At 37.7% G+C, this 14,005-nt stretch overlaps 1 protein-coding gene across 8 annotated transcripts in view; it reads right to left on the bottom strand.

The window, feature by feature from the left end:
* Nucleotides 1-2,701: 2,701 nt before the first annotated feature.
* Nucleotides 2,702-14,005, bottom strand: part of LOC145341013 (eukaryotic translation initiation factor 4 gamma 1-like) — a 134,707-nt gene continuing 123,403 nt past the window's right edge. For all 8 annotated transcript variants that reach the window (XM_080185705.1, XM_080185704.1, XM_080185700.1 and 5 more), the window contains 4 exons: nucleotides 10,359-10,502; nucleotides 9,415-9,496; nucleotides 9,149-9,292; nucleotides 2,702-8,115 (listed from right to left, as the gene is read on the bottom strand). In XM_080185705.1, the coding sequence (XP_080041831.1) occupies nucleotides 7,934-8,115; nucleotides 9,149-9,292; nucleotides 9,415-9,496; nucleotides 10,359-10,502 (552 nt within the window). In that variant the 3' untranslated portion in view covers nucleotides 2,702-7,933. The remainder of the gene's footprint in view (nucleotides 8,116-9,148; nucleotides 9,293-9,414; nucleotides 9,497-10,358; nucleotides 10,503-14,005) is intronic.

The raw sequence follows: 14,005 nt of genomic DNA on the forward strand, positions 1-14,005 counted from the left end.
CATTATTCTACCACAAACTGGTTTCACCAGAATTGATGCTGTCACTGATAATAACCATTTTTTGCAATTATCTGTCACCTCCTGATGTCCACTTGATGTGGGTGATATATTGTATAGCTTCTTTCTTAGCTTTGCTTTAAAAATACATTCAGCTATAAACTCCATATTTTGACATTACATATCGGAGATTAGTTTTCCTACTTTGTTTTTAACGTGCAGGTTTCAGTTGTGCTGTTATTAGTTGTTTTCCTTGTCAAAGGTTCATCACTGATACATCTCCTTAACCTGGTAAGAGATTGATCATTTTTGGTGAATAGAAATGAAAATGAGCAATTCAGTGGTTAAAGGGATCCAAGATTCAGTGATGTGGGAAGTGGCTCCACGTTGACTTGAACTCACACGTCTCCTCATGACTTCTGTAGTTACACATTATTAAGCATCTCTGGATCATCAATGTGACAACGAGCAACTTGATATTTATAACATTTGTCTCTTAATAAAAACAAACCAGGAATCACAGATGAATGGCCTCCTTCCGCACTGTAACAATTCTGTCATTGTGATTTGGGATGGTTACATTAGCTGCACTTCTGGCTCAATTCAAAACTGAAGTGACTTCATAGCCAAAAGTAAAGTTATATAGGCCAGACTCAACAGCAGTTGTTCTACTACGAGTGATTTTTTTTGTGTTTGTTTTTACACCACAGAGGAAAGCTTGCACTGTCAAGACACCTAGGCATTCATACAGTAAAGGTGAATCAAAGAAACAAACCAATTTAATATGGAAGAACCCTAATCATTTTAACGCAGTGCCTTGTTTGATAAAAAGAGCTTTTCTGCATACCACATTTTTTGTGCATTAAGCAATGTAGAATAATAGAATTCAAAGCACAGGATTTTGAATGGAAATACACTACACCTTATTGCACCAAACAATTCAGAATTCCTGTCTCTCGTTTTGCTCTTAGTTCCGAGCCATCACAACCACATCATTTACACTGGCACTATTAGCTTCCTTATCCTGACAGAATTGTAGTCCCATTGCCTGTGAAACTCAGTTCCCAACAAGAGACTGCCCACTCCACTGGACATAAAAACTAATGGGGAAATTGGAAAGAGTGAAATGCGTTTTGCTCACAAATGTAATTTCCTCATTCCACATCTCCATCAAGTCCTCATTCTTGTGACCAAAGGGGCCAAGGCGGTTGGAAGTTATTAAAAGCTGTAAGGCGACACTTTCCAGCTGGCAACTGTGACAGTATATGCTAGCAAAGCTGTTTTGTAGGAGTGGATTAAAATTGGAAGAAAAAAATGAAATGGCAAGAGAACAGTACATAGCAATAAAGATTCTTTAGTCTTAGGTGGTATAAGTAGACTTCAAAAGGCTAACATAAACAAAAATCTAAAAGGCCATTTGTTTCATCAAATATAACTCCATTTATACCCAAAATCTTTCATTATACCTATTTCCATTATGCTCTTAAAACTTTTTTTTTGGGAAAAAAATGTTTACCAGGAAAGAGAAATTTGCCTGAACTATTTTACATCTGTTTTAAATGAGTCTAATGGACATACTTTTTGATCTTTTGAGTGTCAGCTGGCTTAGGAGCCATGACAGTCAAACTCAAACCTGCCTTTATCCAAAAGTCCACATATAAGCAATTCCACCAGGACTCATGGGGGAATGATCAGGATTGGAACATCTTGGTTGTAAAATCTTTAGTCAGATTCCAAATAAGGTAATATCCTTATCATCAAATGACCAAAGAATCTATACAGAGAACCTGACATGGAGGCAATGCATTACAGCACAGGTATGCTGAAGAAGATCGATTGTGAGAATCAAGAAGGATCAGCTCCAAAATAGATTTTTGTCTTTTAAGCTCAAGGATGTAGAGGGATTGATTAGTATTAATGTCTCCAGGATACACAGAAAAATCTCACCAACACGCTGGCAAGAGGATGGGAAATATGCTAACAAATTTCAGTAATCAAGCCTACAAACCAAGGGGTCATAGGTACCAATAGGTAAAGGACAGATTCAGGAATTGCTAGGAGGTGCTTCACAGGTTTTGAATATCTAGATTGGTGTTCTGGTTAGGGTTAAGAAAGGAATGTCAAAATCTACAAAATCAATTGTGATCATTCTTTGTTGCACTAACAGTTGGAGAAACTGCTTTAACTTAGCGCATGTTTCAGCATGTAATAATTACCATGCCTAAACATTTGTAGACAGGGAACAATAAATGTAGAGCTTTGTTGCTGTTATTCAATGCATTTTTTGGACTAATGGCTATGTAACTACTGTGGATGGCGTATCTGACGATATGTAATTGTAGCATAAATACTCATGATCCTTGCTGTATTACTGGAGTTTTGTATGGGACTGAGAAGACTGGTCATATTTCTTCCAATACCATAGAGGTGAACTTCTGGCAAATCAATTTGTCTGATTGAAAAACAAACAATTGGATGGGCCTTCTGCAAAACAGAGCTACAGGAAAGCATAAATAGAATTAATAGATGCTTTGTAGAATATTTCAATAATGGAATTTCTCAAAGACCACCAAGAGTTCCCAAATAACCCCTTCCCAGGATAATGGAAACAAAAGTGCAAGTATGCACATTGGAAACATTGAGCTTTGGTTCCCTCGTCGGAAAGTCACTAGAGGTAGAAAGAGCCACATGTCATAGGCAGTGATTCAGAAATCAGAAGTGGGTCAAGTTTACTGGGAAGTTCATGCTGATACATAGTTATGGTTTAAACTCTGTACATATTTTTGCTTTTCACCAAATCAAAGTTGTTCTTTAAAAATTGATGCACACTCCTATCTGGAAGGAATGTTTGTCTACAGTGGCTCAAGCCACAGCAGCTAACTGAGCAATGCAAATGCAAATTCACAATTGAGGTTAATAATATAAATATATTTCCTATGCATAAACAATAAGTGTACAAACACAACAGGTGAATATCAATTACATTTCATTTTGTATAAAGTAGGAGCAAAAATATTTTACACTAGAGGTCAACTAAACTTCACTTCCATTAATTTCATTTAAAAAAATCAAAGTTGTACAAGGCAAACAACATTTAGGACATACCAAACATTAAATTGTTTTTATTTGATTGATACATTTGGCTCAGTCCAAGTGCCTGAGAAATAGATTGATGTGGAAGCTAAATTTGTGTTGTCCTTTTATTGGAACCTTTGTAGATTTTATATAAACTGGCACACACTATTCTCTAGCTGATTTTATTGCCATTCAACTACCAATGCCATGGATTTGTGAAAGGGAGAGTCAATCTGTGGTTGTGATTAGTTGTAAGATTATCTAAAATGGCTGTTAAAAAGATAATAACCTACCCCAAAGGGACATGATCACCCTTTAGGTGACAATCTTCATTTCCAAAGAACGATACTGAAATTCTTAGTCTAAATGGAAACCCAGTAACACTGCAGGAAGCAACTGTGCACTCAAATGAGGAACTACCATAAACCCTTGCTAAGTATCTCATCAGTGCACACATCCCTTCTGAATGAAACCAGTTTAATAGAAATATAGCCATCCAGAATATTACCTAGGCTCCAAGACACTCAAGCTCAAATAAGCAGGACAGCTTGCTTAAGGTCAAGTCTTAAAACTATCAGAAGTGGAAGAAATTTCCAGGCCTCTGGCAATTAAAAAAAAATTAAACTGTGGATATTGTTTAGCCAAAGAGAAGTTGAACAGAATACAGAAACCTGTTACAACAAATTAAAATATTTGGGCAATTTACAAGTCCACTTTTGCTCATTCCATGGTATCAGAAATTGTACCTGCGGGAACAGATCTACAAATTGGAAAGAGTGCAGCAAAAGCTGCTTATCACAACTGTGCAGTTAAACTTCACTGAAGTGATTTAATTACCGTGAAGCATTGTTAATGGAAAATGAGGACATTTTTTGAAGTTCAATGAGTAAAAACCACACCAGCGTCTGGAACAATGCATAAAAAAGCAACATTTGAAACAAAATAGGAGGTAACCAATACCCAAAAAATTGCTGACAACAGACATACAAATTTAAATTACATCTAGGGAGCAAGATCAGTCATCCAAACACATTAACTGAACTACTTCATGGATACAGCAATCCCTGTGAAAAGGTGCATGAGAAAATTCATCACTACATGGTGAAAGGCCCACACAAACAGCAACAATGTGTGCGTAGTTTTGCATGCAACAATGCTGTCATCTCATAGACCTTTATTACATAGATGATGGATTATGTGATGATATGCAAGAAGCCTATAATCGGAGGGAAACAATGGTGGTAAAGTACAAAATTTAGCCATCTTTAACAAAACGTGGAAGAGGAAAATAACCAGTTCAGCTTCACAGCACAGGAAGTTTAAATATCATATGCCAATTGAAGTTGGAATTGATAACCTTAGCACTATAAATCAGGTATTGGGAAGCAGGAATCAAGTCAAAATGTAGGACATTAAGTTTGAGGATGTATATAGAAGTAAGAATGCAAGAAATGTTGCTTTTGTGCAGTGAGTCTCAAACTCAGGATGCCCCAAAGCCAATCACAAGCAATGATTTAACTTTAGTTATTAATTAGTTAGAAGTATTGACCAACAGGATGGATAAACAATGCACTGAACCTTGAATATCTTGTTAAAACCAATTAGAGGACAATGTTTATAGCCAGCCTAACAGGAATAACAAACATGCATAGGTGGAATCCGAATACAATAATTAGCGAATCAATTAAAATGTGCTTTAATTAAGGTCCTCCAATATAGAAAAATGTCCCATGGGATATCAAAAGGCTACAGTTAATCAAAATTTAAATACTGAGGCAAAGGAAAAGCGCATTAAATCTTAAAATGAGTTTTAGGAAGGCATTCAAGCAGAAGAGACGGAGAGGAGTGAGATGGTATTTTTAATACTCTGGCACAAAGCAGGGCAGCCATTGATTGAATGAAGGGCCTGAATTAAAAATGAATCATTGGAGGACAGAAATCTGGGAGACAAGGCATGGATCTGAGTTTTTGTTGCAGATGGGCTGAAAAGGCAGGTGGTGTTGAGAGTATTGGAAAGAGGCAGTCCTTGCAATGGAGAGTACGTGTGTTTGAACAGGTTAGAGATTGCAACCATTTATTTCAACACAAAACAATAGCTGCAAGGTGGAGTAGTCAGGCTACCTAGTTTGTGGCCACACCCATAAGCAAAGATTCTGGTGTTTGTTTTTAAACTGGAGAAAATTGCAATTCATCAAAGGCTTAATACTGGAAAGGCAGTCTGACAACACAGGCAGTAGGTGAATCTGAAGCAACTGAACTAGGCTTCACTAGCGTACAGGTGAAATTTCATATATCCAGTAGCCTGTGGTTGATTTTGACAAGTCACCGTACTGTTAAAGTGGAGCAAGCACAGTAATAAACCCGTTGGACTTTAACCTGATGTTGAGAGACTTCTTAATGGCCATTGCTGAACACATTCTGACTACAATCAGATGGAAACAAGTAGAACCATCAGAACAGTATCACTGAGATAAACAATGAAAGCAGTGTTGCAGGAGGATAGAGTGGTTGATCACAAAGTTTACGAAGAGTTGATGTAGATGAGGTCCGATAATGAACTGTCAGAGGAAGTCATTTGAGTCTGATTAGGGGTATTTGGAAATCCAATCAAGGATTTGTAAGATACACATTGATGTGATCAAGGACTGTAGAGGCGAAGAAAGTTTTGAAGGTAGTTAAACATTTGCAACAACAGTGGACTGAAAGATGGCGGTGCATAATGAGGAAATCAGTAGCAACTGAATGGGTAGCCCTAACTTTGGCAATGAAGCTCCTTGCACTTCTTGTTGGAAGTCAGGAGGATGATGATAGGGGCAAATCAGGGAGTTAACCATGTTCTGCAAGATGACCCTGGAGTAGTTCGCTATTTTAGGAGAGTTGCCCAATTGTGCCCAAGATGGTTGTGTCATACCTGGTAATGGATAGCTAAACCACTTGTCTTCCACACCTGCACTCCTTGGTTAGCACGAAGTTGGGCTAAACGAGGAGAATGAAATGCAATAAAAAAATAAAGGTTTTAGCAGGCAAGATGTCCCCACAGGTGCATATTGAAGAATGGTTAAGCAACGGACAGCTGCAAAAAATGTGAATTTAAAAATGAAATCATGGTTTGGGGAAAGCAGATTTCTTTCCAGCGACAGATACAGGACTGAAATTGGAGAAGTTAGGAGGAAGTGGATGTTGATATAAGGAGTCAAAGATGGCTTCAACTCAGACAGAGAGATCATAGAAGAGCAGAGATTAAGGGAGGACAACAGCTGTGAATTCAGGGTGAGGGTAGCTGAGTTGAAAACTAAAATCACAAAGATTGAAGAGTTACTCAATGCAAGGTTGAAGGATGAAAGGGGCAAGGATATCTTAGAAACCTGAATTAAGAATTTTACACTAGAAGTGACAATTTAAAAAGTAATGCAAAAGGTTTCTGTAATCAATGCTTTGTCTTTTGTTAAATAAGTGGGGAAGATTGAGACAGCCACCTTAGTGACACAAAAGTGGCTGCAGATTAAGTGGTTTTGCATTGAAGGACTACAATTCCTTTTCCTTGACTTTAACCAGAGCAAAACATTATTTAACCAGCAGCATATTTTCAATTAATTGCCAAGATCAAACCATGTTGATCAATCCATTACCTGATGCAGGTCCAAATAACAAGGAAAATAAGACTTGTTCAGTGTTAGAATTTTGGAAGATCAAAACTTATCACTTGCATCAACAGCAAAATCCTAAAACCAATGGATGAACTTGGTGATCTTGCAGACTCAATTACAGGTTCCATCTCAAATGTTAGTTAAGTCATTTAAGACTGCTTTTATGTTTTGTCTAATTAAACTCTTGCTGATTTTAAGAATCGAGGAGTCCAGGGACTGGGTGCCCTGCCCTCAAAAGAAAATCTAGCATAGGAAAGCCAATGTTAAGAAGGTATGCCTATTTTTTCTGTTGCTTGCCTTGTACTCTACATACAGTTGAAAAGGTAAGGTTTCTGTTGCAATGGAAAATATCTCGTCACCATTAGCAAAAGTAGAATTAAACACTACAAATTTTTACATTGCAATATGTTCTTTATTTTCCAGTTCTGGACGTGAAAAGAGGCATTAATTTTTAATTAAATACTTAATAAAGCAAAAAGTATTTACACATTCATTTTAAACTGTAATCAATGAAGGATTCATTCTTGTTGATAATTACAAGCACCTTATGAACTCAGGAATTCTATAAATACAGGAGACGCTGCTGCACTTTATCAAAGACAGCAGAAATAACATGGCATTACATTAGCAATATTGCGGAACATTTATTTACAGAACTGTCCTAAAACTGTTCTACATTAAGTAGAATCATCTAGGAACTGTACTGTTTTTACGTTGTGTCTAATTAAACTGTTAAACTCTTACTGATTTTTAAAATCCACTACAGGCTTGTTCAAGGCTTTTTATACAACTCATAGGCATAAGAACAGAGGAGTCCAGGGACTGGGTGCCCCACTCCTCAAAAAAAATCTAGCATAGGAAAGCCAAGTTGATATATCTTGGGATCCCTAAATTTGTTTGCATCGTTAGTGATTTAACACCAACAAGGTATCCACCATTCATTTTTTAAAAATCAAAAATCCCCACACTTTCCTATGCCCATGACAACCACCTAATTTTAAGGACTATCTCAACAGCCCTATTTTTTTTCTAAATAGTTATATTTGTTAGACATGAACTGTTGATGTTAAAAAATAGATAAAACCTTGAAGTACCAAGGGTTTATTGAATAGACGTTCTCAGAACCAAGCACTTGATTGTGCAAAAACTCAAAGGACAGTTCTCATCTGCCTAATGTGATTTGCCATGTGATTGACTTCTGTCAATCGTGATCTCTAATTGCCTTCTGATTCTTCTTCAGCTTCTCTTAACCAAGTGAAGAAAGCTGTCACAGATTTCAAAGCTACTCCTTTTCCTTGTTGCTCAGCTGGATCTTTACTGGATTCCCATTTGTAAAAGGCTTCTTCAGATATAACATCCTCATCATACAAAACATCGAAAAATGTCCTTAGTAAGTCTGCAAAGAATACAGAAAATATCTACAGTTAATTAACAGTAGATGATTTCTAAACTGTGCCAATACTCAAGACTGCATATATCCATTAGCCAAAGAAACCATAAAAAATTGCTATACATTCAACTTGTCTGATATTTTGATAGATCTTAGTGTAAGCTTTTACAATGTGCATGAAATGCCAATGCATGATGGCACAAGTGCACTATATTTTCATTTAGTCAGTAAATTCAGCTTCAAGCTATTAGGCAGACAACACAATTATGCCTACTTGGTTAAATGAGCAAAGTAAACATTCTCTGGGGGAAAAAAGTGCACAGACCCAAAATGTACAGAATCAAGTCAGACCAAGAATCAAACTGGGGTGGAATATATGCCCAAAGAAAAGCATTACACAAACAGAACCTATAATTCCACAAAACAGTCAATCATTTTTGTGACGTTTGAAAAGAAAATTTCAAACATATGGAACTTGTTATACTTGAACATTAACAACTTTTGCTGAATGTTCTACTCTTCAAAGTGGCCCTTCAAACTTTTGGTCAAAGGATACAAAGTACAAGTGTCAATTTTATGATAGGAAACATCCCCCCCCCCCCCCTCAGTGGAGGGGGGATTACAGTATCAGGCAGCAGATCCATCTTCCATCAACATCCAGCAGCCAGTTAAGACATGTTTATTCATCAGAATGGAGTTATGCCAAATCATAATTGCAAGGATACCTTAAATATTACATTGACCTAACAAATCCAAACTTGAAAGCATGTTGATGGTATAACAACACAAGAGCCCATATTAAAAAATTGTTTGCACACCAAGCTAGAAATCTCAAATGTGCTTTTATAAGTTTTCAAAAGTAATCAGGTGTTTACTACAGAGGTGGAAGGGAACCCAAGGAATCCAACATCACAAAGGAGCAAGACACCCACAACATTGTGCTGATGGAAGTTTGCACAGTTTTTCAACTCTATCTTCAGAATTGCAAGGAGGAAAGAAGGTCAATCAAGAGTTAGAGCAAAAAAGAAAGCACACTTACTTGGCGGCTGCTCTAACTTGGCCATTAAGGCCTGAAGGGCATAGAGTGCTTGTAGTTCACGCTGGGGATCAGAATTCAGGTACTTGGTTAGGACTTTTACTCTATTTTGGACGACTTCTGCATCCATACGAACAGGGTTTTCAACTAAAATAGGCAGGAAAGGAGAGAAATGTAAGAAAGGAAAGAGAAAAAATTAAAAACATTGACACAAGTGACCATTTTTCCTAAAAATAGATTTGATTTTAAAAAATCCAAGATGCACTTACATACAACAGCAGAATGGCAAATAGATTTCATTAACGCTCTAATGAACAGCGGTGAAACCATTTGCTTTTCATCAAGGTTGGCCTGCATCAGAAAAATTTCAAAGTAAAAATCTTGATTAGTCAAAGGTAAATCACCATAGTCCCAGATGACCTCAGGCAGTGACTGATCTTGATTTAATCTGAGGATCACCACACATCAGGTGAGGGGCATGACTGAAAAGGCAAGCCTTCAAGAATAATCTTAGCTGGTACAGGAACTGAATTCCAACTGCTGACATTGCTCTGCATCACTAACCAGCTATCCAGCCAACTGAGCTAAACTGACCAGTTTAGACAATTGCAATTGTGGATCCTACATAGGGCACTATTTTGCATAACTATGCATATTGCAATGATGAAATCCCATATCCTATTATAAAGTTGGTATTTACAACATTGAGCACTATAAATATGGAAATTTATCCACCCTAATAATTTTTTTCAATCCAAGTCTCACTACAGTATCAGCCATGGTTCACTTAGTAGTCATTCGTCTGAATCAGTTGTTGGTTCAAGTCCTACTCCAGGACTTGAGCTGTCACTCCAGAGCAGTACTCAAGGAGTGTTGCACTGTCTGTGGTACAGTTTTTCAGACAAGACATTAAATCAAGGCTCTGGCTGTCTCCTCAGGGGGGTGCAAGATATCCCAGAGAACTACGAGAAGGAGAGGGGTTTTTCCCAATGCTCTAATATATTTAGCCCTCAATTATCATTAAATAGATTAATTGCCATTATTGTGGAAACTTTATAACACTGCTTAATTTCAAAAGCATTCACTTGGATTTAAAATGCTTTGGGATATTCTGTGGTCATGCAAGAAGCTAAGTATTTTTCTTTTCACAGATCTTTCTTGCTTCCCAACTCACTTTATGTTTAAACTAACCATAATAATGTAATAAACTTACTTCAATCCAGTCAAATATTCTTTGGTTGTCAGCTTTCTCCTTAATCAGTTTATCAAACTGGTCACACATGTCAGCAAAAGATATTTCAGTTTTGCTTGATGTTTCCTCGTGACTAGATTCGTTTCCCAGAGTAAACTCCACTTTCTATCAAAGCAGTAAACAGTAAAAAATAACTTATTTTAAATTTATGTAGTTACCTGCCGATATACCATAAGAAGTTTTTCATTGCTCAGTGAAGAATCAGAGAGGTCAAAGTGTACACTGGGCCACAGAAGGATGTTCAAGCACAGGTTATAAAAGAACTCACTGGAGTTGTTAGTAATATAAATTGGTACTCTGAATCAGTGTTTACTCCAGATGACGACACTCAGTTATTAGAATTCAATAATTTTTATATAACTTCTACTATTGAATTAAATGAACATTTTGTTTTTAAGAAAGAATTGAATTTAAAAATATCTAGCAGCTGGGCCAGATGATACCCACCCAAGGGTCTTCGGGATATGGAACATGTGCTGTGCAAGGTCAACCTTTATTTTTAATGGCTCACTCTGAAGTTGGTCCCTATAGCTCGGAAGGTGAATGGTGAATCTTTTAAAACAAGATCAAGTTGGCTCCGGGTAACTGTCGCTCCACTAGTTTGGTATCAGTAACAAGAAAGGTTTGAGGAAATTAGCTGGGGATAATTTGAAAATATAGAGTATGTTTGCAAGAAATATAAAAACAAGATATTATGAGCTTCGATATGTGTTATAAGAGAGTATCTGAACATTGGTACAAGAGGATGAGTGAGACTGGGGAATTAATAATAGGGAAACGAGAACATGGCTGAGGTTTGAATAAATGATTTGTATGTCTTCATGGTAGAGTCTATTAAGAGTCCCAATAATAAAAAAAAATCAAGTGCCAAAAGAGAGGAACTTGGAGCTATCAGTAGAGAAAACTAACAGAACTAAGGGCTAACCAGTCCCCTGGACCTGATGGCTTGTATGGTTGGTTCTTAAAACACGTGGTTGCAGAGATGGTGGAACATTGGTTATAATCTTCCAAAATTTCTGGGATGCTGGAAAGGTCTCAGTGGACTGGAATGCTGCCAATGTAACACCTCTATTCAAGAAAGGAGACATACAGAAAGTAGGCAACTGTAAGCCAATTAGCTCAACATGTGATTGGCAAAATGCTAGAATTTATTATTTGAACAATAGCAGGACATTTTGAAAATCAGCACAATCAAGCAGAGTCGACAATTTATGAAAAGTTCTGAAGATGTACCGGACAATGCAAATAAAGCAAAACCAACAGTTCGAGTGTATTTGGAATTCCAAAAAGACATTCCATAAGCTGTCACAAAATTATGGCATTCAGGGTGATATGTTACCACAGATAGAGGACTGAACAGCTAAAACCTTGGAAAAATGATTAACTAACAAAATAATCAGGATAAATGAGTCATGTTTAGATTGGCAAACTAACCAGTAGAGTGCCAAAGGGACCAGCAACGGTGCCTCAACTACCTCCAATCTGATTAGTGACCATGATAAAGACCTCAAGTTTGCTGAGGAATTGCTTTTTGGACCCGGATCTTTTTAAATGCTCTTGCCCAGAGAAATATAGAGGCTGAGTTAATGAATATATTCAAGTCGAAATGGACAGATATTTGAATTAATGGAGAGACAAGATTACATAGAACAGACAGAAACTTGAGTTGAGACCAAGATCAGCCATGAACTTATTCTTATAGTCATAATAGGGGCACGAATGAGGAACTTCATCCAGATAATTCAAATACTGAAGGTTTGGGGCATGACCTGCAAAATTGGAGATGAAACTCTACATCACTTTGATAGAAGTAACTTTCTGTCCTTGCTCTTCTTCACCTTTGTAGTCTTGTGTCGCGGTTAACCACACCATTATCCTCCAATGCCTCACCATTGTCCCCTGTCCAATTCCATTCTTAGCCTCCCTAAATCGTAACTAGCACATCACTTGCAATGGCTTCTTGCTCTTGCACTGTTACCTCTATGTCTTCTGAGGATTGGTCCTTGACAATCTCCTATTTCTCATCTACATCTGCCTTTGGCCACGTCATCCAAAAGCAGTGTTAGTTTTCACATGGATGCTGCTGACAATCAGCTCTACTTCACCACCAGCTCTCCTGACCCTTTCACTGTTGATTAATTATTAGACAGCATATTCAACATCTAGTAGGGGATGAGCACAAATCTACTTGAATGTGATATCGGAAAGATTGGAGCCATTACTTCAGTTCCTGTGCCAAACTCTGCTCCCTGGCTATGGACTCTATGCCTTTCTCTGGCAACATTGTGATTAAGCCAGTCTGTTTGCAACCTTGGCATCACATGTGACTTGGAGATGAGCTTCCAACCTTATATCTGTTTAATCACCAAGATCGTCTATTCCCACCTTCATAACATTGTTAAACTTTGCTCATCTCAGTTCATTTGTTGCTTAAAAACTCATTCATGCCTGCTCTAGGTGTGATAATTTCAACACACTCTTGACTGGTCCATCATATTCTACTGTTTGTAAACTTGCATCATCCAAAACTTTGTTGCCTTGTCTTAAACCTGCATCAAGTCCCATTCACCTATCACCCTGGTTGGCTGATGGAAAAGCAAGAAAGTTTTCAAATCCCTGTACATCTTTAATCTCCTCAAGCACACACCCTCACAGTTGCATACATTTCCCCATTTTGGCCTCCAATATGCCCAATTTTAATCGTTCTACCATTAGTGGGTGCCCCTTCAGTTGCATGGGGCCTAAGTTCTGAAATTTCAACCCTGCACGTCCACCACATTCTTACTTTCCTGTTAGACTTAAATCATTGACCAAGCTTTTTTTTAAGGGAATAGTGAATGCCACTGTTTTAGATCTTTCTGAATTTCTTAGGTTCTGAAACAGATTCCAAGGATTAGGAAGTAGCAAACATATTGCACTTTTTTAAAAAAAGAAAAAACCAGGAACTACAGGCAAATATAGAAGCCAACAAGATGTCAGACCCCATTATGGATATTGTAACACCTAGAAAATTATATTACTAAAGTAGAGTCAACAGTAGAGTGGGACGGTACAGTGATACTGTGGTTAGCACAGCTGCCTCACAGCACCAGCGATGCGGCTTCAATTCCAGCCTTAGGTGACTGTGTGGAGTTTGCACATTCTCCCTGTATCTGTGTGGGGTTTTCTCTGAATGCTCCAGTTTCCTCCCACAGTCCAAAGATGTGTGGGTTAGGTTGATTGGCAATGCTAAATTGCTCCTTAGTGTCAGGGAGATTAGCAGGGTAGATACATGGAGTTAAGGGGATAGGGCCTGGGTGGGATCGTTAAAGGTGCAGATTCAATGGGCTGAATGGCCTCTTTCTGCACTGTAGGGATTCTATGATCTATACCAGTAAAATTAAATTCAAAGCTCCATGAGGCCAAACATGGAGTACTACGTGCAGTTTTGGTGTCGTTTCTTAAGGGAATACATTTTTATTCTAAAGGGCATGCAAAGAAAGTTTACTAGATTAGTTCTTGGGACAACTGAAAGTGCACCCAATAACGGTGGAACGATGAAAATCAGACATACTAGGAGGTCAAAACGGGCAAGTGTATGTAACTAAGGGTTGTGTGCTTGAGATTAA

Source organism: Carcharhinus amblyrhynchos, chromosome 3 (genome assembly GCF_965287045.1).
Source record: "Carcharhinus amblyrhynchos chromosome 3, sCarAmb.v2.hapA, whole genome shotgun sequence".
Classification (NCBI taxonomy): Eukaryota; Metazoa; Chordata; class Chondrichthyes; order Carcharhiniformes; family Carcharhinidae; genus Carcharhinus; species Carcharhinus amblyrhynchos.